General features: G+C 47.0%; 2 protein-coding genes across 2 annotated transcripts in view; both read right to left on the bottom strand.

The window, feature by feature from the left end:
* Positions 1-1,603: 1,603 nt before the first annotated feature.
* Positions 1,604-8,661, bottom strand: LOC311432425 (solute carrier family 22 member 13-like). The gene is made up of 10 exons (XM_084510861.1): positions 8,280-8,661; positions 7,326-7,429; positions 6,817-6,971; positions 5,955-6,123; positions 5,545-5,665; positions 4,969-5,063; positions 4,388-4,602; positions 3,799-3,907; positions 3,103-3,313; positions 1,604-2,548 (listed from the first exon to the last, which is right to left on the bottom strand). Exons 1-10 carry the CDS (start codon positions 8,649-8,651, stop codon positions 2,453-2,455), a joined length of 1,647 nt encoding a protein of 548 aa, XP_084366987.1. The 5' UTR covers positions 8,652-8,661; the 3' UTR covers positions 1,604-2,452.
* Positions 8,662-12,352: 3,691 nt separating this feature from the next.
* Positions 12,353-26,010, bottom strand: part of OXSR1 (oxidative stress responsive kinase 1) — a 63,569-nt gene continuing 49,911 nt past the window's right edge. The window contains exons 10-18 of the mRNA XM_084511130.1: positions 24,378-24,443; positions 24,013-24,135; positions 20,070-20,105; positions 18,342-18,497; positions 15,765-15,838; positions 14,986-15,038; positions 14,314-14,382; positions 13,329-13,393; positions 12,353-12,585 (exon numbers count right to left, since the gene is read on the bottom strand). Coding sequence (XP_084367256.1) covers positions 12,511-12,585; positions 13,329-13,393; positions 14,314-14,382; positions 14,986-15,038; positions 15,765-15,838; positions 18,342-18,497; positions 20,070-20,105; positions 24,013-24,135; positions 24,378-24,443 — 717 coding nt within the window. The 3' untranslated portion in view covers positions 12,353-12,510. The remainder of the gene's footprint in view (positions 12,586-13,328; positions 13,394-14,313; positions 14,383-14,985; positions 15,039-15,764; positions 15,839-18,341; positions 18,498-20,069; positions 20,106-24,012; positions 24,136-24,377; positions 24,444-26,010) is intronic.

Genomic DNA, 26,010 nt, shown 5'->3' with positions numbered 1-26,010 from the left:
TGCTGATTGCTCCTGTGCTCTCTGGGGGATCCTCTGGCAGCAGGAGCTGCTTCACCTTGCCTCGGGCAACGGGTCTAGGTGTGGTTCTGCTGCTCCTTCACACCTTAAATATCTCTGGCCCTGCCTGAGCATTTTCCTTGGCAGTGAGGAGGTCCTAATGGATAAACTTGGGTCTCCTCCAAGAGGGAAATGGAGGTCAAGAAGTCCTGACCTGAATGCAGGTGTAAGTTAGGATGTAAGTGCAGAAGCAGGGCTTTGCTCACGTGCCAGCTGTGAACAGTCTGAAGAAGACTCAGACATAAATTGATCTGTCCTGGCAAACTCTTCAGCCACCCACAGTGTCCCTGACATTTGCTCACCACAACCACCTTCAGCACCATCCCAAACTGTCTCTCTCATCATGCTTTGACAAACTTCTCTATTAAGGCCTTGCATTTGCTACTCCATTTTGTTCCCACCTCCCCTTCAGACTTCTGACTCCTTCCCTTGGCTATAGGGTTATTCTCTTTCCTGTAGTTATCCGTTCAGTCACCTGAGACACCTTTTACCCAAAACCTCATTATTATGTGAGCTCATAACATCCCATTATATGTATGCAAAATGTGTTTCATTTACACATGCTATTCTAACTTGACTTTGTACTATCAGCTCTATTTACTACTGTGCAGGACCACACATTGACCAGTTATCAATGGCATTAAAGCACAGCGATACCATTGGCCATCCTCCCATTCCTGTTGAGCTGGGCAAATCACCACAGGTCAATTTAGGTTCTCGTCAGCCAAAAATGCATCATCCTGTAGTCTTCAAACTAACCAGGTGCGGTGGTCTAGAGAAGAGGAGGCAAAATAGATCTTCAGCCTACTGGAAGCGTAAATGAGTTGGAGTAGAAGTACATCAAATGTGTCTGGACACCATTAATTACGAAGTGAAGTGAAACAGAGAGACTCAGAGAAGAGTTCTTACAAGGAGAAACCACGTTTCACTCAGTAACTGTTTTACTCCAAGCTCTTCCGTCAACATTTACCTTCAATTCCTGATTTTCCATAAAAAACTGAAAGAGGCAGACTCCAACCTTTGTAAAGGAAAAAGAGTGTTCTCACTCAAAAGACTGAGCACCTCTACACTCAGGTCCACTGAACAGGAGCACCACAGCCAAAACTGAGCAAATGCCGTGGAGAGCAATGCCAGAATGAAGATAGCACCATAGCCATCTGTGGTGGGACTGTTGCATGTCACTGATTTTATCCAGAGCGCTGTCTTCAACAAACTGCATATCCATGGGATACTTTAATCCAAAGAAAACATGTAGGCATGACAAGGAGAAATAATGTCTCATTTGAAAGCTTCACAGTGTTACTAGAAAATAGCCTTTGAGCTGTACACGGTCCTAGCTTTGCATATAACTTCTGGGCTCCGTCTGTATAAAGTTAGAGGTAAAAAAAAGTTTTCTTGTGGGACAGGCAGTAAGAGGAGTGAAAGCACAGGAAAAGAACATGTTTTTCTTCATAATGTAAGACAAAAGTGTTTATGAAACATTTCAGTGTAGGTTGTTACAGCAAGAAGGAGTAATGAATAGAATAGAATAGAATAGAATAGAATAGAATAGAATAGAATAGAATAGAATAGAATAGAATAGAATAGAATAGAATAGAATAGAATAGAATAGAATAGAATAGAATAGAATAGATCTGATAGTTCCCAGAAAGATTTGCACTTTTCTTCTAAGAGACCAAGTGCCACAACATCTCTCAGTTTCCCAAAACAGATAAGCTAATGTGGTCCTCCAGCACAGCCTGACACAAAACACCACTACACCCTTTCACTCAAAGCCACCAGCACCAAGGCAAATATTCTGCTTCCTCTTAGACATCCTCGTTCACTGCTTGCTGTTTATTCTACCATGTTATTTTTTTTTTCAGTTCAGTATCTCAAACCTTAAAAAAAAAAAAAAAAAAAAAAAAGAGTGTTTTAAGAGAGAGTGAGAAAACCATGCTAGACAGTCAAGAGAAATCACTCCTGCAAGTGTGAGATTGTTTTCAGTGTTACATCTGCTCTGGCTTTTTCTTTACTGAACACAGTGCTCCTTTGCTAGTCTATTCAATACTCTGGCAGGTGTCTCAACAGGAGAAAATTAACAGTCTCGCATTCTTGGAGATGGGACAAGAAAGAGAAAATATTGCATCCATCCTGGCTTCAGATTTCTTTCTCTTTTCTTTAAATAAAAAGCATTTTCTCCTGTGACAGCACTGTAGAACATGAAAGACAGCATGCAGTGTCTGAGGACAAACTATAGAGGGAGATACAGGAAGGCACAAAAGAAAAATAAGGCCAGGAATTGGCAGTGGCTGCTTGAGGAGGGTAGGTGGTGTACTGTAAATGGAGACCCTGTTTGTCCTCAGTGCTGCCACAGCACCAGGCAGCCTCAAATTAGAGCTGCTTGCAGGCCCAGCTAGAAATAAGTGGTCTTTGTGTATTCATTGTCTTGGCCACCATCTTTGACTTTCACTTGTCCATTTTCAGAGCTGCTGTTGGCATTTTCACAGGCCTAATGAAAAAGAAAAGAGTTAAAAAGCAAAGAAACACAGATTATGACTTGATAGCAGCCTTCATAATTTAGCCAAAAGACATGCAGCCTTCAACAACCTGCCTTCCCACACATCACCCACTCTCTGAGCACCCATGGACACCCTTCTCCTAAAAAAAGTACCAGGCTGCCATTCCACCCTGCCCTGTGGAGAACGGGGAGCTCGAAGCTACGAGCTGCTGAAGGCTGGAGAGCATGGATACGAGGCGTCAGGCCTTACCTGGAGATGGACAGGAGAGCCAAGGGAAGTGCCCTCCACTCTTGGGGTCCTTCCATTTCATGGACAGGAGGGCAGCAGTGACCACCATGGCACTGAGATACCCTTCTGGGCTGTGTTATGGGGCAGACAACCACCATAACCCTTCCCCTTCCTCTGCAATGGGGCACCCCATTCCCTGCCTTCCATCAAAATAAGCCCCCAAAGACGCCCCCACACGCAGCCCATGCAATGCCCACGGGCCCTTCTGTGGTCCCCCTGTCCCCGGTGAGCAAGAGGAGGCAGCGCGGGGGCTCACCTGTGCCGTGGGGCAGCCACCCCTCGTGTCATCCACCAGCTCGGCGCCACGGGTCTCGGGCAGCAGGAAGCAGAGCAGCCCCCCCAGCACGGGGGCACTGCCGAAGATGGCCATGGGGACGGCCCGGTGGTACTGCTCCAGGAGGCGGATCAGCGGGGCGATGATCCCCGCCACCCGCGCCGCCATCGAGCACAGCCCCACGCCGCTTTGCCTGCAGGAGCGAGGGGCGCTGGGAGCTGCGGGCCGGGCTGGGTGCCCCGGGGGAGCAGCGTGACACCACAGGGGGAGCGCAAGGGGCAGAGCCAGCGGCCATGGCATGGTGCCTCCGCCCTGCCCTGTCACTGGCATTACCACCACCATGGTGGAGTGCCGTGTCCCCTTTTCTTCCCTCCATGAGGGATTGCCATGGGTTTACGTGCCCACACAGGAGAGCTGCACACATCCGTGCTGCTCTCCTCAGCCATGTCAGCGCTGCCCTGCTGAGGAGACAGGCCACAGGTGTATAGGGGAGCCATGGCAGCCATGTTGTGCCACCTCTTCCGCCCCTGCCCAGGGAACAAACGCGTCTATGGGCACGGCCGGGCTCTTGTGCCACCATTGCCACCACCACCATGCGTGGTGGGGTGCCACAACCTGTGCTCCCGTGAGGAGGCTAGCCCTGTGGGAGGGAAGCCATAAAGTCTGTCGAAACCTCACCTGATGATGGTGGGGAAGAGCTCTGCAGAGTAGACGTAGGAGCAGGAGAATGAGGCTGAGGCGGCAAACTTGCCGATGGTGGCCAGGACAGTGATCGCCATGGCCTGGTCTGAGGGGGGAAGAGAAGAGACTGTGGCTGTGAGATGGGTGGCCTGATATCACTGCTGAAGGATGGTGACTGGGGACTTGTGGTGACAACCACATCCCCTGAAGGGAGCCATTGCCACCGATCAGTGCTTGAAGATGGTCTTAGGAGCATCGCTTCTTTGGATGTCACCCTCAGGACACTGCATCCATCTCACTACCCCTGCAACCTACCCAGAGGGCAGCTCTGACAGCTGAGCGCATTGCTCAGACCTACCCTCTCCTATCAGTTGGCAGGCAAAGATTTGCTGACCAAAATGGTCTGTGGGTACATGACCAAGCCCCTTGTGTCCATGGCACCAGGTTCAGCTCAGTCCCTGACAGACATGTGGGACTGCAGCCAGATGGATTGGCAGGATGGGACCTTCACCAGCAGGGGAAGTGCTGGAGCTGTCAGCTCCCTGCCCCAGAAGCTGTGCTCTCAAGGCAAGAAGAGGTTGCTCACCTTCAGGGATGCCGGTGATGATCAGACACACCAGGCCACTCAGCAGCAGGGTGCCAGCCTGGGATTTCCTCCTCCCAAACCACTGCAGCAGGAAGATACAACCAACACGGGCTGGGATTTCCACTGCTCCAAAGGCAAGCTGTGTCAGGTAGATGTCCAGACCAAAATTAGTCACGTTCAGACTCAGACCGTAGTAGACGATGCTGTTAACGAACCTGAAAACAGAGCAGAATGGCAACAATCACATCTGTTAGCCATGAGAAAATACAGTATTGACCTCCACTGACAACACTTTCAGCATCAGCTGAAAATCTGATCTGATGGAAAGCTGAATCTGAAATCAGCTGAATTTGGGCATAAGACCCAACCAGTACCACAGGACTGCCAAAGCTGGGACTGCTAAGTGTTTCCCACAAGTGTTTCCCACTAAGTGTTTCCATTTCATCTAGAATAGCCAGAAAGAGCAATAACCATCAATATCATCACCAAAACACAAGGTGAATTTACAATTATGAATAACCTTCAAACCCTTCTTTTCTTCACCCAGGAGCTAGGAAAGAGGGAACCAGGCAATGTCTTACCAGGCACACGACATGATTAAAGTCACCTTCCGGAGGTGCTTCTTCCGAAAGAGATCCAGAATACTTCCAGGCTTGGTCTGTTTCTCACACTTCAGCTTCAAAATTGAGAAAGCCAGAGAGTCAGAGCAGACAAAGGAAACCCATGGCTAGCTCTTTTTCCAGATGAGTATAAAGGATAAGCTCAGTGGGAAAGGCTTGTGACGCAAAGCTGCTGTGGGAGGGGCGGCAGCCCAGTGGGGCTCGGCTCCCCTGCCTATGGTGTGGCTGTGTCGTGCAATAATTTGGAGACTGGGAGGTTCCTCGGGATGAACACTTTGTCTCTGCAGGGTCCTTGGGATGGGAAGGGTGGTAACTTCCCTGCCTTTGGGCATTTAGGCATGGAAAACCACAGAGCAGGGACCTCATGATCATCCTCCATACTTCTGAAGCCCTCCCTGAAGAAAAGCCCATCCCTAAATGATCCCAGCATTCATGGAAAGATGTTTACCAAGTGAGCCCAGCTCCAAGGAGTGCTACAAAGCCACACTCAGAGGCAGGTCTCTGAGGATGAGCAGCTCCCCACACTGGTTTTGGTACCTGCTCAAGGAGATCCGGGGGGATGGTGCGCTTGTTGATGGATGCTGCCTTCTGAAGGACCTTCTTAGCTTCTTCTATTTTGCCTTTTGTCACCAGCCACCGAGCTGATTCTGGTAGCACCCTGCCAAGGAGATGGAAGCAGAAGATGCCCTGTGACCTGCTGACTTTCCTCGGAGCCCATCTCCCTGCAACCAGGCCCAGCAAGTAATGGGCACGATGTGTGATGGGAATCCAAATGCCTCCTCCTATCAGGCTTCCCAGGGCTATGTTTAGGCCACATCTGAGGACCTGAAGCAAAGCAGCTGCTGCTCTCCGAGGTCCAGTGGCCCAGGGAGATGTGCTGAGCTCTGCAGAAACCCCTCCGGCACCTGTCATGCCTGCGAGGAGCATGCTGCCCACCTGCCTCTTACCAGGTGAAGAAGAAAAGGGCAAATATAGGAGCAGATCCTGCAATTTCCAGCAACCTCCAGTTACGAATGCCATAGCTCAAGCCAGCCAAAATCATTTGTCCAGCGGCGAAACAGCAGTGAGTAATAAGCACTGCATGTGGTCGATAGGAAACCCCAACCCATTCCGTAGCTGAAAAGAAGAATGAATAATGAGGGTCATTGATGTGATTTCCCCTTCTTTAAGCAGTTTGTTTCTCTCCTCCAGGACCTGAGGAGAAGGCAGCAGCAGTCAGGACACTGATGTGTAACATACATGCAAGTCCCCAGTGTTTCATGAGCTGCATCACCTCTCCTTAACCCCAGGGTGTCCTGTCAGCCACAAACATAACGAGGGTAAAGTACACCAGCCTGGACACCTACAAGAGGACGTGGAGCTCATGTACCTCAGCTCTCTGCTCCCAGTGTCTGGATATCCCCTTGCTGGGGTAAGGATTTGGGGGATCGGGGCACAAGTCAGTGGTGTCCCAGAGCCCTTGGGCTCTCTCCCTGTGTTGACCACTTCATCTGGGAGGCAGTCCCCTTGCCCTCGTCTGAGCACTGCCATCTCCCAGACACCTTGTGTGGATCTCACTCAGGCTTGGCAAGATGCTGAAGGGCAGTGACGATCAGGACCTGTCCTCACCCCTCCGTATTGCCTCCTCAGCTGCAGAAGCCACTGAGACGTGTCAAGCTGTCTGTCCTGCTCAGGTTAAAACATGAGCCATTCATTTGGGAGGATGTTTTTCAGGGTGTAATGAATGACTTTTTATCTCTTTGCAGGCCATTTCTACTGCCTGTTGAGAGACCACATCTACCTGCCTCAGGGCAAGGGCATCCTACTCACCTAAGGCCAGTAAGGTCATGGTGATCCCTGACACTGAAGCCCCCACGACACATCTGAAGGCCATGTATACGTAGAAATGGGGCACAAAGGCAATCCCCAAACCAAAAAAGCCTTGGAGGAAGATGGAGATCAGAAGGACTGGCCGGCGGCCGATCCTACGGAGGAAGAAGGAGGACACAGTTGGTATTTAGAGACCCCGCGGGATGGTGTAGAGCCTGGAGGGATACACAGTAATTTGGAACTGTTCATCTTTTCTTGAGACTACCCCCAATTTACATGTGAAGCACTCTGTGCAGATGCTTTGCCCTCTTCCTTTCCACTCCATGTTCACGCAAGGCCTAAGGACCGCTAGGGTCCTTAGCTAGGGTCACTAATTTTGGGACACTCACTGTAAGTGAGGAGCAGTGACAAAATACACAGTGCTGTGGTCATCCAGTCCTGGAGCAGTGCACGGTGCTACACACGACTGGTTTAGAGGAGACCACGGGCAATTCCTTGTGTGTCCTCACCTGTCGCTGAGTGGCCCAAAGATCATGGCTCCCAGGAACAGCCCCAGCATGTAGACAGACTGCGAGATGTCATTCAGGTCCTTCTTATCGCACACGAGGTCGAACTGGAGGAGGGAAACACAGCTGCTTTTGCTGCTGACAGGCTCTCGCCATAGTCCCTGGGATCACAGATCCCACTCCTGAGGACACAAATCTTCAGCGTGTGTGTGAGCTGCACAAGCAGGAGGTGGGACAGACCCCTGGGCACTCAGCGATGGCCTCAAGCAGCAGAACCTGCAGGAGAGCAGCAAGGCCAGGCAGCCCAAGGGAGCCTCCTGGTTGGGAAGTGTTGGGGGAAGCGGGGCCTCGGAGAGGGGTCCCAGCACCTGGCTGCAAAGGCCGGGCAGGGTGGGACAGGCTGCAGGCAGGACACAGGGCCCAGGGGAGCCAAGAAACCTTTGGAAATGCCAGAGGCTGGGCTCCCTCATCTGGTTTTAGCCCACAGGAAGGTGCCCAGGAGAAAGTTGAAGCTGGAATGGAGGAAGGAGGGAAGGAGAAATGAGGGAGGAATGTGGGGAGAGAGTGGAAGAGAGGTGCAGAGAGGGAAACACAGGGGATGCCAGGAGGCAGGGCCTTTGCTCATCCGCATGGGCCACAGGAAGCTTTGTCTGAACCCTGTCTAAACTCTGGAGGTCCCAGAAAACTGAAGGACAAATAAAGCTCTTGGAAAGCAAATGTCTTTCAGAGGGAAGGTGCCGTGAGGAGAACCAGGGAGAAGAATAGAGGAACCCGTGGCAGGGAGACCAAAAAGGTGCCCCCCGGCCAGGTACCATGAGTGCCTTGGGTGCTGGCAAGGGGCTGTGCGGTGGGCAGAGCACGCGCTGGGCTCAGCCCCACCCCGCCTCTGCCTCGGCCTTCCCCAAAGTCCATCCCTTCCCCTGCACGTCCCCGGGGCGTCCAAAGGCATTTACAGACCTCGGTGAGCAGGGAGGGCTGCTGTGCTGAGGGGTACACCCAGCCACTGCTGCACTTCTCCGTGGCGTTCAGGCCGTACGCCACGATGGAGCCCAGGTCCCAGTCGACGGGCGAGTACATGGAGCACTGCTCGTACGCCCCGTCCGCGCCGCGGGGCAGGGTGAGGTTCAGCTGCTCCTCCTCGGTCAGGTTGGGGCCGACGGCGCGGATCCAGCTGGTGTTGCAGTAGTGAGGCAGGTCTGGAACCATAAAAAGCTGGCAGAACTGGTGGAAGGCCAGGCTGAGGCACGGCAGCATGGAGAAGAGCACCAGCCGCTTCTGAAAGGTCCCCAAATCCCCGACTGCCTTCAGAATTTCCCCGATGCCCGACATTGTCGGCTGAGTCGGGAAGAGGACAGTGCATGGGACAGGCTTTCCTGCGGGCTGGAATTAATGTTTAATCCCAAGATAAGCTCTGCAGACGTAGGCAGGCACTACAAATATGCAGTCTCTTCAGGAGAGACTCAGCGCCTGGTGTTTTACACGACCTAAGAGCACCATGTAACACATTAATCATTTCTGGGCCACCCACGTATGGTGTCTCCTACTGGGTAAAGCGTGCAGGACCGACCCCGTTTCAGGAGATCTGGATCAAGGGTCTGCCAGGGCCGTGTGGGCATGACACGGGGGAAGACCGAGTTGTCTGAACCGATTGCAGGTGCTGCTCTACTCAAGCGAGCAAGGTTCTCGGAGGCCAAGACAGCCCGGCGTGGTGCGGAGCTGGGAAAAGTCCAAGAAATGGAGTGATGCTAAGGGCTGGGCAGAGCCGGGGAGGAGGAAGGGCGGCCAGCTGGCTGCCATCCCAGCCCACGGGAGCCTCTGTTTCCTTCATCTCCCGCAGCTTCCCCGCAAGCCCTGCGTGGGACACCCGCCCTTCGTGGCCCTTCTGGGCCCCCCCACAGTTTGGGAGGGGGCTGCATGCAGGTATTTGGGGAGGGAGAATGTGGACGGTGGAAATCTGGTAGAGGGAAACGGTGCTTGAGCTAAGTTTTGTCACTCACGCTGCATTCCCCTTTAGGGAAATGGAAACTTCAGGAGGCGCTCACCCTCCGGGGTAAGGTTATTTTCCAGGTGCAAATTCATCAGCAGGGAGGAGACTGTGAGAAGGCGATGGGGAGGTGGTGAGGAGAAGTTTGGGAAGCCCAAAAGGAATGGGCAGCACGGTGTGGACCAGTGACCCACGGGAGGGTGGTGAGGTCCTGGTGTAGGGCAGCTGCAAAAAGATTTAGGAGCAAGCATAACGGGATTTCCTACAGGAAATGGAGGCTGAGAGATGTGGCTGTATCTGGGGTCTCTCACCTCCGATGTGTTTTGTTGAGGTCCTGGCTGCACTTCGGGTGTAGAGAGAAGACTTCGGAGGCACCTTTGGATCAGGTCTGTCCTGGAGAAGCGCCCAACCCTAAATGCCACCCTGACCCCAGCCCCACGCAGACATCCATGGACCACCACCATTGAGTCCTCCCGAGGGTCACCAAGCCCCCACTGCCCAAATAAATATCTCAGGTGGTGTGGATGCCACTCGGACAAACCCCCAGCCAACTCAACAACACGTAAAGCACACGCCAAACACACAGCAATGGACAATTTGTTCTTTATTGATTAAAAATTAGAGACATGCAGTAAAATACAAAGTCCAAAAAAGGAAAAAAAAAAAAAAAAAAGAAAAAAAAAACAGCCTGAATATTTTACATCTCTCATTATAATCTACAATACACCAAAGTTGTGAAGAGGATCCGTTTTCATTAACAGAGCATTGTCCTTAAAAGTAGGAACTTAAAATTACCGCCTGTTTTCAGGTTCGGATCAGAAATTCGCACAGAAAAAAAAAAAACAAATCCTTAATGACACTGGAAAACAATGATGAACAGCATTGGCACTTACTGGAACAACATCAGAAAAGACAGTTGTCTAGCACTGTAATAGCCCAAGTAAAAATTTTTTGGATTGCTACCCAAAACGCCTGGAGAGCTACAGAGCAAACGACATCAGTTGCTTGCTGATTTTCTCCCGTGAAGAACTACCGAGCCCTGGGGCGGTGCGAACTCACACTCCGAGTCCTGGCGTTGGGAAGGTGGGAAATAACTTAATAAATAGAGGCTGTGTTGTCACACGTGAGCGGTTCGAGTCCCACCTCTCTCAGCACCAGGACCCAGGAGGCCCCCAGGGCGTGCAGGCAGGAGGAGGAATAACGCTGCACACATTGCACCAAGACCACGTCCTCATCAGCCACAGGGCGACACGAGAAGTCCGGGTGCCAGCCCGCTTTCCCCAAACCAAAAGGCTCACTGGGGGAAGCCCTTGGGAGTGCTTTGTGTCAGATTTTTCTTTTTTTTTTCTCCTGTGGCAGAGCTGGCACGCACACGAGCGGCCAAACCCAGCCCCCGTCAACTCCTGGCACCCACCTCCTTGGCTGCTCAGGGCTCCTGCTCAGCACCCCAGGGTGCTCTCATTCCCAGGCTCTCCTCCTCCTCTCCTTCCCCTTCCACCTCACCAGTCCCGGGGCTGCAGAGAGCCGGCAGCTCCACGGGGACAGAGCCAACACCCACCTACAGGCTAAAAGGAACTAGGGCAGTATAAAAAGAGCATGCACAAGGCAGGGAGCTTCCGCAGCTGCTCGTAGAGGAAAAAAAAAATATATAAATATAGATTGTTCATCAGAAGAGTTGGAAATAAAAATAAGTCCTGATTGAACCCAGTCGTTCTGCTTTAACACTCTGTTTCTGCATCGTTTGTGGCTGATGGAAACCAAACACGTTTCCATCTGTGTGTTAAATTACAGGCTTCTAATTTCTGTGTAGAAAACACTCCAGAGCCAATAGCAGTTACAAAGGCCAACTGTGAAACAGTAGGAAAAAAAAAAATCAACACCATTTATTATTCACATATTGCATTACAAGTGTCTCTTATCAAACGCAAAGTATAATTTATATTATTCATGTAGAAATTCAAATTCAACACCACATAGAAATACAACCTAAATACGTGTGTGACAGGGTTTCAGTGACATCCTGATCAAACGGCAAGGCTCGGGCCGCCGCCAAGGCTGACGACCCAAGCGATTAGTGCAGGAGGGACACAGTCCGGTGCTCGCTTGCCCAGTAATACCACTCTACTGGCAGTTCCTTATTGCTGTAAAACACGACAGGGATGGTTCCACGGGTACCAGTTTGCAAAGGACTGGGAAACACGTCGGGGAGGACTCGCACAGCCGGGCGTAACAGGCCGGGGCTGGAGAACAGTTCCAAGTGCATCTTTTCCACACGCAGAGTGCCACAGATCTCCTCTCCCTCTGACAACAAATACAGTTGGGTTGTTGATCAGCTGCAAGGCCAGCGTCCAGACAGCAGCGCCTCGTTGTTCTGCTTTGCGGACCGACTACATCTACGGACGCAGGATGAAGGACACGGTTTGCGGAAGGACTGCTTAACGTAAATCAACGGGTTCAGCCCTCATGCCACGCCTGGCACTCATGTGGAAAGAACCCAAATGATATATAAAAAAGCAAAAAAACTTAAGGCAGTTTACAAAGGGAAGCTGACTTCTAACACCTCGAAGTCAAGGAACTTCTCAGGAACGCAAACACAAGGGAAGATGGCTCTCCCTCCTGTGGGTTAAGACTTGGCTTGCTTTCTTAGGTGCAAGCATTCAAACCAGCAGTTTTAAAAATACAGCTGAAGAGAAGCAGATTTCTCAGCACTCCAGGTGACCCAAACAACATGTACATTGGTGTTTCAGGTGGAAGGAGAAGGTAAAGAACAAAAAAAAAAAAAAAAAAAAGATCCATTCAGTATTAAAACTTGTGCAAAAATAGCAAGTGAAAAAAAAAATGAAACCACATGTAAGCAAACATTTAGGCGAGATCATCAGAGCAGTGGAACCCCCGCTTCGTACTCAGTAGTATTTTTCTTTAAAGTAAGGCAATAATAAAACGAACATGCAGGCAATGACGTGTTGGAGCTGCATGTTTGAGATGACATACAAAAACATGAGACTTGTTTACAAAAGGTGTAAACGCCATCGGTAATTTCAGGAAGGTTTGTGATCCTATTAAGGAAAATGTTAAAGCTTCTAGGAAGGGGGCTGTAGTTCAATTCTTTGGCAGTAGTGGTTTTTTTTTTTTTTAGGCTAACAGAAGCATTACGAATATGCACATGTGGGTTCTCTGTTGGGAAACATCTCCTGGGACCATTGTTTAGCTGATGCTGAGCTGTGCAAATCCTATAAGTTTGCCATCATCGGGAATATCTGAGCCTTCGACACCGGACGCCTGGAACACAAGGAACAGAGATGCAAATAGCACCAGACATGCTCTGCCCTGACACACACCGTGCCTCCTACCACGAGGTACATCAGATACAGGCTGGGGAGGGAGCAGGTACAGACAGCTGAGCATTGCGTTCAGTAGCCGGCCCTACCCAAAGTTACATTATTTTTTTTTTCCCTTTTTTTTTGGAGTTAGGAAGGGCTGGGACTGAAGCTTTGCCAGTGCCTGCTCTGACTAGGGCTACGTGCACTAAGCGGGGAGAAAGAAGCAAAAACAGCTTATTCACGGAAAAGGTCAGAAGTAACATAATTCACTGCTTTCACTACCACCCATCTGGTTACACCCTTGCGGTGCTGCTATAATTCCCTGTGCCTTTCACCACTTCTGAAGATTTCATCTGCTGTTACCTCGCCTCTTCTAGCCTCTCTTAGCCGTCCCCCACCGCCAAATTTCTTCCTCAAAGACCCTTCTCCCCCGTTCTCCTCCAAGAAAGGAGCCAGTGGCACTTCTTAGCCCACTTACCTGCCACTTCTGGGCCGGTGTACCCTCCAAGCCCAAAATACCCCAAAAAAACCTTTCTGTAACATTTTGGTACCTTTAGTGGCCGGGACAGGGCAATGCCCGTGTTAGCATTAGATTTGGATTGCACACATTAGATGCCTACAGGAGACGACCACAGGCACCTCTGTGCAATGCTTTATCTTTGCGAGTGACAGCTGGGGCAGTTAGGGAAGAGGGATAAATACCAGTTTGAAAGTGACGGATCTGTTTGCCTGGGGCTCTTCCACAATTTTCTGCAAATTAGCTGCGACTGAAATCACACACAGACAACAAGAAAAATGGGCAAATGTTAGGACAGGCTGGAGAAAAACCATCCCAAAGTCACAAGACCTCTTTATAGGACTCCAAATTAGAATTGTTTAAAAAGATACAGGAAGTTCAGGCCTCCGTTAGACTCAATCTATTTAAATCGAAAGCTTTACACTGTGAAAACGCTGCCACTTGTTACAACGCTTCTTTTTCAAAGGTTTTTCCTCAAAGTGATGGGATTAGAAACAACGAACTAGCCAATTGCACCTGAAAACCCAGTTCCTCCCACACTGTCAGCCCTCCCAGATGCTGCAGGCGGTGTCTAAGGAAGTCTTGCTTGCTGTAGCTGAAGCACACGGGTACTGTTAATGGCTTAAAGTTTCCCCTGCTGCATAAAGGGACATGTTTGTTTAGGAATCTGTTGCTGGAGGTAGCTGTTCACATGCACTCAAGTGCAGCAACACGTGCTTTTGCCTTAAGCCAACTGCAACACGTGCGCTTCACACTTCCTTCCACAGCCTGCCTTAAAATGAAATAAAATTTAAAAAAAACCTGGCTGATTCCAGTCCCAGACCTCTCTTGTACAGAGCCTCTCAGCAGCACAGGCTCGTGCAGCAATTTGGCAGCGCCTGTGTCAGATGAGCTTGATTTAGCTCATGCACTGATTAGCCTTCGTTTTGCATCACAAGGAACATTTGCTTCATCATCTTTCCAACCAGATCATCTGCCTGTGAACTGATGGTTGCCTAAATGCACTAGCACAGAACTGCCGCTAGAATTAAAATTAACAGCAGTTTTGTGGAGCTGTTGGAGAAGAGGACAGAGGCCAGAGAGAACTTTCCTTGTACCCACTCATCAGGTCACTGTAAAGATGCAGAAGTGACTGAAATGGTTAGAGCAGACGAAATCGTTTGTACTTACCTATTACCAGATCTCTGCCATCAACAAGCCCTGCTGAAATTAGTTCTTGAGACACACCATCAGCAGTATCTGTGGGGGAGGAACACAAGAGCCAGTTACCAGGCACAAGAAGTTGTCCAACCGATGGAGGCATCGTGCAAACCTCAAAGAAACTTGTGCAAACCAAACAGCAAAACTGTTCTTTACAACTTTCCACGTGGAGGGCAACAGCCCAACAAACTGCAAGATCTGTGCTGAGATGTCCCTCAGTCAATTCTTCTCGCTACAAGTTTTAAAGATGGGAGCCAAAGCCACAGAAGGGCAGGGGAAGAAACACTCGCACTCACTTGTGGCTGTCAGCGAGCCTGCTGCCCGCAGCACTGCAGTGAGGCAGCTCTGAGCTACGCTGTAAAACTCAGTAAATTCACTGAAAGTCTGAAACTAAATTCAGCTCCGTAAAATTCACTGAATGCCTGTGCCTGCGTCGTGTCGATGGGAGTTTTACTGCAGTGGTCTCTGACAGCAGTGCTCCGAGCACTTGCTAACAGCCCAGACACAAGGCACGCCTTGGAATATCCTTTTAGGAAAGCCCCATGGACAGACACTTCCACAGACACAACTGAACAACACCAAACACCAAAGATCCCCTTCACCAAACCCACCCTGACATGCAGGACTTTCACACCAGCTCACCTCTCCCTGGGGTAAATTCAAATCGGATATCATTGAGTTCTTTTTTCGAATTCCTGTGGGAAGAAGAAAATTTTATACAGAAGAGAACATTTCATTGCACCGAGCGGTGCCCAGGAGAACGTGTTATCACTGCAGAATCAGTCTGTGAGGAGAGCTGAGCTCACCCCTGCACCTTTTTCCCCTTGCAGGGCAAAAACTGCTCACTTGGCTGTGCTTTGGGAAGCCAGGCTCTGTGTTGGCTGCCTGTCAACTTCCCAGACCCGAGTGGGCTGAATTTCAGGATACACGAGGGCCACAACGTGGTGTAAGGCCACTTACAACCCTTTGTGGAGTGCCCTTACAACCCTTTTTCTCCTTTCTCTAGGGACATAAACCAGAACCCACGTCTTGAACGGGATAAACAGCTCTTCGATCTCAGAACTGGCTGATGTCTAAAGCCGTGCCTCAATACCCCGATGATCCACAACACAAGGACCCCTGAATCCCTGACCCCATGTAGGGAACCCAGCTAATTCTTTCCTTCCCAGCCCACTGGAGTTTGGGAGATTTATACAAATACCAAAACCTCTTTCAGCCTACAGTTCTTGCCAGGCTGAAGAAGCAGCAAAGATGAAACCTGCACCCAGGGTGGATGAAATCCAAATCCAAGCTGACAAACACTACAAGGCCACCACCCTTTTAACCGAAAGGGCAGATGGCAAGGTGGGCTACAGAAATCTCCCCATGTCCCTCTCCACAAAGGCTCACCTTACCAGAACAGGGCAGTTTTGTGTCCTTACCTTAACCTTAGTACGAGGCTGATGGGGACTTTCGTTTCTTCCTGTACCGGAGCTGCAGCAGGGGCAGGTGGGGCCTGCAATAGGATTAAGTTATTTTAAAACAAAGACCTCCTTTCTCTAGTATTAAACCTAGAGATAACCTCGATTGACTGTAAATACAAATTAAAGTTTAACCCATCGTTGGAGCCATGACACTACTGTGAAAAACAATGAGTATTAAATGGAAAAACTTTATGCTTAAACAGTAATTCAGGAGGTTCTCTGCAGTTGTCTTTAAAAGAAGAAAAGCTACTGAGCTATGAGAAACGTCAAATCAGCAGGAAACTTCAGAAAAGGTGCTAAATGTAAAGAGACTGCTTGCTTTGCCTCAAAAACTAAGGTTTTGGGGCACTCATGACAGCTTCAAGACCTCACGTGTTTTAATCCCTGCCCCAAAATATCTGATTTTAAAAACTGATACAGTTGTGAAGAGCACCTAGGGAAAAATAATTGGTAGATTAGCATATTCTTCAATGACTTTTTCGTGAAAATGAAGACTTTAGGAGCATCTAGCAGTGAATTCAGAGCTGCCTATTCTCACTTCTAAATTACCTCTGCGTAATTATTGGCGCACACAGTCAAAGCATTTTATAGTGCTCAGCAGCAGACTTCCAGTGGGAAGGATCCATCTTTCTAACACTAGTGAGACTTCCAGTGAAGTACTAATTATCAATCAAACTCCACAAAAAGAAGAAAAAAACAGAAAAAAGTCAATTACTCTTCTACTGTGCAAATCATCTGTGCTGCACGTGCAGAGCCAGGAGTTTTAAATCTGCAGTAACAAGACAGACAATGGCTGGCTGATAATTGAAGCCTAGAAATCTTGACCAAGTTCTTTTCCTTCTAAATTGTTTGCTTTTTCATGAGAGAAAATGATCGCCCTTTGTCTGAGAGGAGTATTTTACTCCATCTGTTGGTGTTCTCGTGCTACCGACCACACTTTTGGTCTTGTTGAAGCCTGAAGAAGTTTTTTTACCAGCTCAGTGAAAACAAACAAGAGCCCACAAAGAGCCCATCGGTCTGCAGAAAGGTAGCCAAGGAGTTAGAGGAACCGAAAGAAAGCTATAAGGAGGTGCATGCTGACACAAAGAGCCATAAAAAAGAACGGGGTGACACGCGGAGCTATAGGGAAGGACGCAGTGACACGGGGGCATGAAGTTCACCTCAGGCCAAGCTACCAACAAACGAGCTATTGGGGACGAGTGGCAGGGAGCAGGATACTCTGCTAGTGCAAATCAAAACACTCTGGTTGAGGCCAACGCCGCTACATCAATTCACTGAGCTGACAAGTCCCGGCCTTCACTGCTGCTGCAGTTTCAACTGCTGCATGAAATTCAGGGATTAAACACTGGCCCCTTTTCAAGAGATTTGAAAGGATTTGATTTAAGCGTTAAAGCTACTTTTACCGTAGCCAAGAATGTGGCAGCCCCCAGCCCTCCTGGTTTTGTTTAATGACTAAAGCATCAGCTCTAATGGCTTTGTAAACAGGAACACGAGCTGACTGCAGGGAAGTGATACACGGATCTTTTCGCTTGCTTTATAAGAAAAATAACGGAATGTTTCTAGGAAGGACTCATTTCAGTTATTTTTCTAACCCAGGCTGCCAAGTTTCTTCCCTCTGGCTCTGCCAAGGGGTGATGCTATCTTGGACCTCTCCGGCAGGGCCAGCCTCTGCCCACCAACAAATAGGAACATTAGTGTCTTTTATAAAGAGGTGCCATCACTCAGAAGCCTGGCAAACTCGGCGGTGCTTTACTCCAGCAAGCCACAAGACGTGTTCCAAGTATCTCAGTAATGATTTGGTTTGGCCATTTGTCTCTTTTTAAACACAAGTCAGTGCTCTTTCCCAACTCTGGCACGTCTGCCTAGCTGACCTATTCCCTACACTTTAAAGTGATGTAGCTAAAAATTAAACAGGGGCTTGTCGAGCTTTTACATCCCCTGTTCTTCCCCCCCAGGATCAATTCTGCTCAAAATGGATGTTTGAAAAGTACCACAAGATTCAGAGCTTCCCAAAGACGGAGTTTCTCTGCTATTTTTGACTGCTCCAAGGACAGTTTCAGGCTTCCTGTCTCTCCTTTGAAGCCAGGAGAACCTGGATGTTCTGCTTTCTTCTTCTCATTTTTTCTCTCCATTCTTATTCCATAGACTGCAGCCATGCTGAGACACAATCAGAACCTGTTTGTGCTGCACCTTAAACACGCTGCACCTCTTTATACACCAGGAACAAGCAGCTGCCACTCAAACGACTCTCCCTTCTTACCTTTAACCCTGCCTCAAGCCAAACATTACACTCCCTGAAGAGCAGAAAAGCACAAATCACTGCTCACCCACGGAATATGAACAAAAAACTGCTGAGCCCAGACTGGCTGCCTTAATTTTTGCAAACCAGCAGGCCAGCTGTCTCTTCTATGCAAGCAGCAGCACTACGGCAACCCCAAACAAACAATTTCTAAGGGTTTAGCTCATTTTAGCATGTCTTCAACAGAACAGTGAAGTGCAAAGCTGAAAGCTGGCATGAAGGCTGTCAGATCTCACCTGGGCTGCTGCCGGGGCTGCTGGAGGAGCCTGGCTAGGTGGAGGTACAGCAGCTTGAGGTTGTGCAGGTACTTGTCCTGCAGCCTGAGGTAGTTGAGTAGGTGCCTGTGCTGGAGCACTGAGCGAAGGACCTGGCGGCTCGGCCGATGGGAATAGCTGCAAGCAAAAAGGTGTTTGAAGGAGTTAAGAAAACCTCAGAGTTTGGACTCAAGCACTTGCTTCCCACAGAGTAATTGTTTGCCACATAAATCACGTCGAGAAGTTTGATGCCAAAGGCATTCCCAGGCCCCAAGGACACTAGCACTGATCCCAAGTTGGTGTTCAAGAGGTTTAACATTTCCTCACGTCCAGGGACCCTTCTTGCCCTGCCATTTTCAGTTTTATTCACCAGTAAAGAAGGAAAGGAAACCAAGACAGCAGCATGACCATGGATCTTGGACCAAAATTAAATATTGATGCTAGCAAGGCTGGTGCATACAGACCATATCCTACCTTGGAAGAGAGCAGCCCTGTCCAATAATTCTCCCTTTCTCAAAATCTGAGGCCTATGGATATTTTGTAGTAGCCATGCAGTCAGAGCACAGCAACTCTGCTTTGCTTTGTACTTCTCTTCAGAGAACACAGCCTAGCAAAGCTTTTCGATATCTATCAATAATTTATCTGTTCATAAAACAAATGCCAAGAGTCAGAGCACTGGGGGATACAACAGAAAAGTGCATTCAGACACAGTGCAAGCTCTTCCAAAAAAAATGTGTGTCATATAAGGGTGGTGGAAGGAGATAAATGAGTAACTTGTTTGTTTGTTTGTTTTTTAACCTCTCGACTTATTCAAAACAGAGAATTTGATTTTGGTGTGGTAGCCAAAGGACTGTAAGCTTGCTGGCTTCTTTAGTGCACCCTCCGACTTACTGCACTCAGGTAAAGGAAATGTAACTCGCCTTGCACGTTTAAAAGCCTGGGCATTAGACCTTCAAACTACAACATATATCAAGGGATGGATCACAGTGGAGAAATTCAACCCAAACAGATCCCGGTGTTCATTTTTTTTCTTTCAATTTAGCCTGTGCTTAAAATTGCACTCCCAGACCTGTAGTCTTTCTTATAATCATTCCTTGCAAAGAGGTGAAAGTAGAACAGGGCAGCCTAACCCAAAACTGATTTCTAGGAGACCGACCGCTCTATATCTTCCCACACAGGTAGGGAAAGGAAAGGCATGACACATCCTCTAGAAGATAAACAGTCTCTATCACCAAAAGATAAGATATACTTATATTCATAACATCAGAAACACAGGACAGAGCTGAAGGCAGATTATAAATTGCAGCTGAAGTTTTGTTTATGATCTAATTCTATTGGAGATTTATTTCACAGTTTTCAGCACAGCTGCCAAACCAGTGAATTACACCATGCTTAATAGACCTTTAAAATTTTTAAAGCAATCAGAACACCGTTGTTCTGTTTAGATTCTTCTTGCAATCAATTCACTTACAAACTTTTGCCACAGCAAGTGAAGTTGAAAAAATATGCACTAAACATATCTTAGAATGACCTCTTAGCATTAAATAGGCAATGATTAATTTTCTTTTTTTAAATTTCAAGCACAGCACAGCCAGATACTAGCTTCTAGTTTATACAATATTGTTTTCAAAGGCTAATAAAAACACACTCCTTGTAATAGAAATAATAAGAAGTCATCATTTCAGGAAGCAATTTGCATTTAAAACTTACCTCTGAATTCTGTACAGGTTCTTTCACTCTGGGAGACTGAAAAAAAACAAACCAAAAAAAACACAAGAAAAAGTTATTATTGCCTTGACAGAAATTAAATTTACTGATGAAAAGGACCTTTCAGAGCCACATTGAACAAACGAAACCTACATTGTTTTCAAATTATGTATACATATTAAGTTTCATAATGAAATGGAGGCCACAGTCTGTTGCCAACCTAATCATAATACCTCAAAACCTGCAGTCGTGCTGCAGGATTGCAGTTGACAACCAGTGTATAAACTGCTGTAATAATTAACCAACAGCAAAACCGAGTCCCCTTGAAGATCATTCAGATTGGATCAAATTGCTCACACACTGAGATGGCAAAATCCATTTGAAGCTACCCAAGTCTTGCAGAGAAATACAGGAAACAGATCAGCCTCAGCCTTCCACGTGCTGCTTTAGAGAAAGAAGTCTCTTGCCTGCTTCTTCTCGCCCTTGGACTCTGCACCGTGCTGTGCTCTCCATGAGAGAGAGCAGAAAACTGATGGCCGTGCACGAGTTCAGCAGTGCAACTACCAGAGGAATGGAGAGGAAAGTGCAGTCAAAGCAACGTGGCCAGGCCTTGCTTATCAATAAGCAAAGACAACGAGCATCAGTTATTTCACGTGAGCAGAAAGGAATTGCCAAGCATTCCAGGGAATCTCTGCAATTAGGATATCCTGCAGCTCTGACTCCTAACGGGTCAATTACTGCCTGGAGATAAGATAGGTAGGGTGGCTTGGTCCATGCTGGGATTAACAAATTATATGTTCTTTCTGTGCCTAGAGGTCTAAAAGACAGGTTGTGGTCAGGACGGGACGAGTCTGACAGAAGAAGAAAAGTTTCATGGTGCTACTGACTAGAGGCAGTTAGTTTATGAACTAACCAATGCCACTAATTTAACCAAAGCAGGTCAGGGTGATTTGTAATGGATGACCCAGAGGCATCTCAGGAGAGAAAATAAAAGGTTTTATTCACAGAACAGCCACTTGCAAAAAGCCCTCTGGCCAAGAGGAGGAGGAACAGATCCTTCCCAGTGACTAAGTGAGGACAGGGTCAGGAAAAAAGTCACGCAGCTGGAAAGGTAAAAGCTGAAATCCAACCTGGAAGGGTAAAGGCTGAAACCCATCTCGATATGTTAAGCCTTCACGTGACAGTGACCAGGAAAAGACAAAAAATGTGGCATTGCTCCCTGAGACAGACAGCCACGCTCCACATCTGCAGGCTACAGCTTCAGTGCTGCTCTTTCAGGCAGAAAGTTCACAGCTAGGGTACCCGGATGCCTCGAGGAATAACTAAAAGGAGCTTGTCTGGAAGATCACAGTGTGCCAGACGCTGCACAGGCAAGTTTGGGGACACTGGCCCTGCCCCACAGCTACCAACCAACCCAGATCAACAGCAGAAAGAGGTAAACTAAGGAAAAACATGAGCAGGCAGAATGGAAATAAGATAAACATCAGAAGTCATTTATTTAAGGCATAAGTAGGATGACTTCGGGGATGTGCTTAAATATATTAATTTATTTTTGCCTGTGTAACCCAAGAAATGAGCAACCAGTGAAATGTGACCACACCAAACAGTATTACATAGATTTACTGAGTAATGGAAGGTGAACGATTTAAAAACCCACACACTGCAATTGTTTTAGTTTGAATTCAAGGTTTTAAATGCAGAGAGCAAGGAAGTTCAGCAAGGATTCAGATATAAAATGTAACATTGAGCCAGCAAGTTCGCATATTCAACCAATTAGGCAGAAATTTCTGGCTCCGTTTACAAGAACTTGTCTGCTTTCAGGTGCACTCCTAGCAACAGACTTGTAAAACACACATTTGTACGTATTAATTTCACCCTCTTTTTTCTGTAAAGTGAAAACAAGCAAAAAAAATGCAAACACTTTACATATAAGCTTTTATACAGGATAGGACTGAAGTGTTTTAGCAAATAAAGTCAATGGGCCAGCTATCCTTTTAGGGTGACAGCAGTTAAATGCAGGCGTAGCTGGAATAAAAGGTGACACTTTGTGAATACAAATCATTCAATTCAACAATTTGGTTGAAATTGCAATGGGATTACAGGCAGGTGGAATTTATACGGCGTTTGAAATATGGTCAAAACACAGCATTGACACTAGATCTCAGTAATATCCCTGTATTTGGAGCAAACATTGGCAGTTTAGATCCAAGTCTTAAGACTGCTTGAAAAGGGATCAAATGGAAGAGGTGCACGGGCATTCCTGTTCTTTCACCTGAAGAAAATAACTCAAAAGCTGTGCAGTGGAAAGACACCCAGGGAAGGACTCAGGCACCTAAGCAGACAGCGCTGTCCGAGATGCCCTTCCTGACCTCCAAGTGGTTTTGGTCTCCTGAAGATCCGTGCTATATCTACACATGGTGTCCCCGAAATGTCAATATTCTTCTACAGTTAGAGTAGCTGAATGGAGACCTGCTGCTCCAACAACCATCCCTTGTTAAAAGACTAAAGGCTTCCTGAATGGGAAGCCTAAAAGTTAAGGCCAAGCATGGCCTAAATTAAAGAAATCAGAACAGACAGAAGTACAAGGAGCTATGCCAAAGCTCCGAGAAAATAAACTGGCTTGAAAAGGAGCTTGTAAACATGTGTTTTTTTCTGTGTAAAAGGACTGAAACAATTAAGCACTGTTCAAAACACAGCAAGCAGTGGTAATTCATAGGATTATGAGCTTAGATACAAGACAAAACAAATTCTAAGTACTCCCTGAAATAGAGGTAGGGTCTTTTACAGTATTCCATCCTAAAAATTGATCATTTTAGCCTACAAGAGCTATTTAGAAGATTTGAGCTTATAAAGAACAAGAGGAAATGACCTTAAGTTGAGCCAGGAGAGGTTTAGGATGGATATTAGAGAAAAATTCTTCACTGAAATGGTTGTAAAGTATTGCAACAGGCTGCTCAGGAACGTAGTTGAGACACCATCCCTGGAGGTCTTTAAGAAATGTTAGATGTAGAGCTTAGAGACATGGCTTAATGGCAGACTTGGCAGTGCTAGGTAAAAGGTTGGACCAGATGGTCTTGGAGGTCGTTTCCAACCTAAATAATTCTGTGAATGTCAGTAGTACCCACCTGACACCAAGAGATCCTCCTTGACTATATCTGAAGCTTGATACAGTAAGCTCTTTTAGTCACAATAGCTATTGCCACAAATTACTATGTGGAATTATTGTATTAATAATAAATTAAAACATTTAAATTAATAAATTTATTAATAGTAATACCTTTAAACCCCCAAGCATTTCTAAAGATGCTGAAGACAAAATCTTGCTTTTAATGTTTAAGTATCTACACAACCAGCAGTAGAAGGAAAGAGAAAAATGAAAGTTACAAAGCAATAAATGCTTCAAACCAAAAATGTTTGCTTGTTTTTTCCCTTTCGTATTGAAAAGTTTCCTTTAAACAGTTTCTTTTAAAAAGTTTCCTTTTCAGTGTAACTGGTGGTACAGAGCTAGGCCCGCTGTGGGTCAGCTATCAGCCCTAAGCACAGGCCACACCGATTTCAGTTCCATCCTGGAGAGGGCAGCAGGACAAAACCTCTCCTGACACTTCCAGAAGAAAGCATCTCGAGCAGGCAGCACCCTTCAAGAGAACATCCCAGCTCGAGTGCATTAGTATGCTGAGACGGGAGCAGGTCGCCTGACTTCATGTTCCCAATTACGCCCAACAGCCCTGAATTAGAGCAGCTGCGCCCCAGGATGAGTACAGAAAAGAGATCAATAGGCTTATTTTAACCTTCAGTCTGCGTTCTCTGGTTTGGCTGCAAACTCAAGGGGCAGGATAACAACAGCTGAACCTTACTTCAAACAAGGCTGCATGCTTCCCAGAGATATACTATAGAGACATACTATAGATAGGAAACAAAGCTGAGATATCAGAGTTTGAGGACCCACCCTGAGCTGTGAAATTGCTGCTCTGCCTTCCTCACTTTCTTCGTCTAGTTCGTCATCGCTCCACTCCCAGCCACCATCTTCAGTCTTATGAAGACGTCCACTGGAACCTGGGACTCTCCTTACCTGCTCAGCACAAAGACAGAGAAAAGATATCAAGAAGACAGCTTCTAAAATTTTTATTATTATTATTTTTTTAAGTAGAAATGCACAAGAGCATCTTCAGCCAGGGCATTCAATTATTTTATTAAAATATCTTAGCTCTATCTAGAAAATGCTATACTACTATAACTCTCATAATAAAATGTGAAAACAAGCATAAAAACTAATACAACTGTAATAGCAAGAGCCCAGGAGCTTTAGAGTACCTTTTTGGATCTTTCAGTAATTGTTGGTGCTCTCTGCAACATCTTCTCTTGTAAAAACTCTTTATTCTGGAAAAAAAAAAAAATACCAAACATTTACATTGCTGAAAATACTCTTTGATTCTTTCAGTGCCTCTGAAAATGAAACTGCTTCAAGTATTTTTAGCAGAAAGTGTTTTATATGCTTCACACTCTCCTCCCCTCAAAGAACTGAGCTCTAAAAAAAGTTAATCACTGTCTTCCTTTTGGACTACAGTATATGGTCTTTCATCTTAAATACCTTTTAAATTAGCAGTTGCACTTTTCCTGCACGCACTGATAAGAAGTTAACGATTGAGGAGCTGTATAAAAGTGTCTGATTTACTGGGGAACGTGATCATACTCGTTACATCACAGCATCTGATATCCTGCTGAGACGTTTTAGGTTCTTCCCTTTGCAGATCTTACAGCATCTGGCTCTAGCCACTTTGCTGTTTCCTCTCCCGAAATTTATGCCTGTCCTACTGTCAAAGGCAAGCCTCAGATGTCAGGCCAGGACGCGGGAAGCCCCACACGCAGGGGTAATGAGACGCAGGAATTGGGGGAGCAGGAGTTAAAGTACAAGCACAGCACGTGTGAAGTTTAGAGAGGAAGTAAATGCAGTCATCACGGTAAGTTAAATATTGGGGAACTGCTGTGATGCTTTGCTGTATTAAATTTCCTCAACCAGCTGCATTTTGATACATGGCTCTCAGCATTATCAAAACACACTTTGATATAATATAAACTGGCTTTATATTTGGTTCAGTATAAGCGTGTAGAAGCTGGACTCCTCAAGTTACAGCTGTCAGTTTGGCAGTGGCCGATGTCTGAAAATCATTTAAGACTGAGTGCTAACTGGCACATATTTTCACTCTGGGTTTAAGCATTGCCTCTTTTACAATAACGTTAATTTTCTATCACCACATAAGCTAATATGTTACTCTGTCGCCGTTTAATGAAAGCATGAAAGAGATTTTGTACACGGTGAAGTGTGACATGAACTAAAACGTGAGCCAGAGAGAAAGGTCAGCAATGTGTAACCCATGTGTAACCTCCTTGTCACTTTGGCCACCAAATGCACATTCAATACACAGCCGCAAACACTTCAGTTGCCTAAAACCCCATTAGGGATAACAAAAAACTAGTTAATGCTGTCAAGAGTGAAGACATCAACTAAACTTGCCCTAAAGCAACCTCTTACATTTCCTAAGCTGGCTCACCCTCTAGACTTCCTTGGCTGCACGTACTGGATTTGTGTTAACGTTAATAGGACACCCTGCTCCTTTATGCATGCCCAGATGTGGCCACTCCCATATAAACACCTCCATTTGGGGAGCTGAATGCTACTTTCTTTACGTTTCACTACTTTCATTAGGTGCTGACACTGCTACGCTGTCCCAGGTTCAGATATCTCTGACACTTTCCTGGTGTTCTGCTGTAAACCCCATTATTTTGATGACAAATATACCAAAGAGAAAAAAAAATAAGCACACAGAAAACGTTTCCTCATTCCCCTGGAAATTAAATTCTCCCTTATTTTGGTTTGTGTCCCTCGACAAGATGTCACAGATGGCATCGGCACCGATCGGCAGGCACTAAGTAGGTAAATGCTCGC

Source organism: Aythya ferina, assembly GCF_964211825.1.
Source record: "Aythya ferina genome assembly, chromosome: 2".
Taxonomy (NCBI): Eukaryota; Metazoa; Chordata; class Aves; order Anseriformes; family Anatidae; genus Aythya; species Aythya ferina.
This window is presented reverse-complemented; position numbering and strand designations above follow the sequence as displayed.

Excerpts from the sequence above, each read along its gene's own strand:
- LOC311432425 (XM_084510861.1), bottom strand. The coding sequence starts at position 8,651 with ATGTCGGGCATCGGGGAAATTCTGAAGGCAGTCGGGGATTTGGGGACC. Across the intron at positions 6,124-6,816 it reads CATGACCTTACTGGCCTTAG|CTACGGAATGGGTTGGGGTT; the intron begins GTGAGTAGGATG and ends TCTTCTTTTCAG. Across the intron at positions 3,908-4,387 it reads CATCACCGGCATCCCTGAAG|ACCAGGCCATGGCGATCACT; the intron begins GTGAGCAACCTC and ends TTCCCCCCTCAG.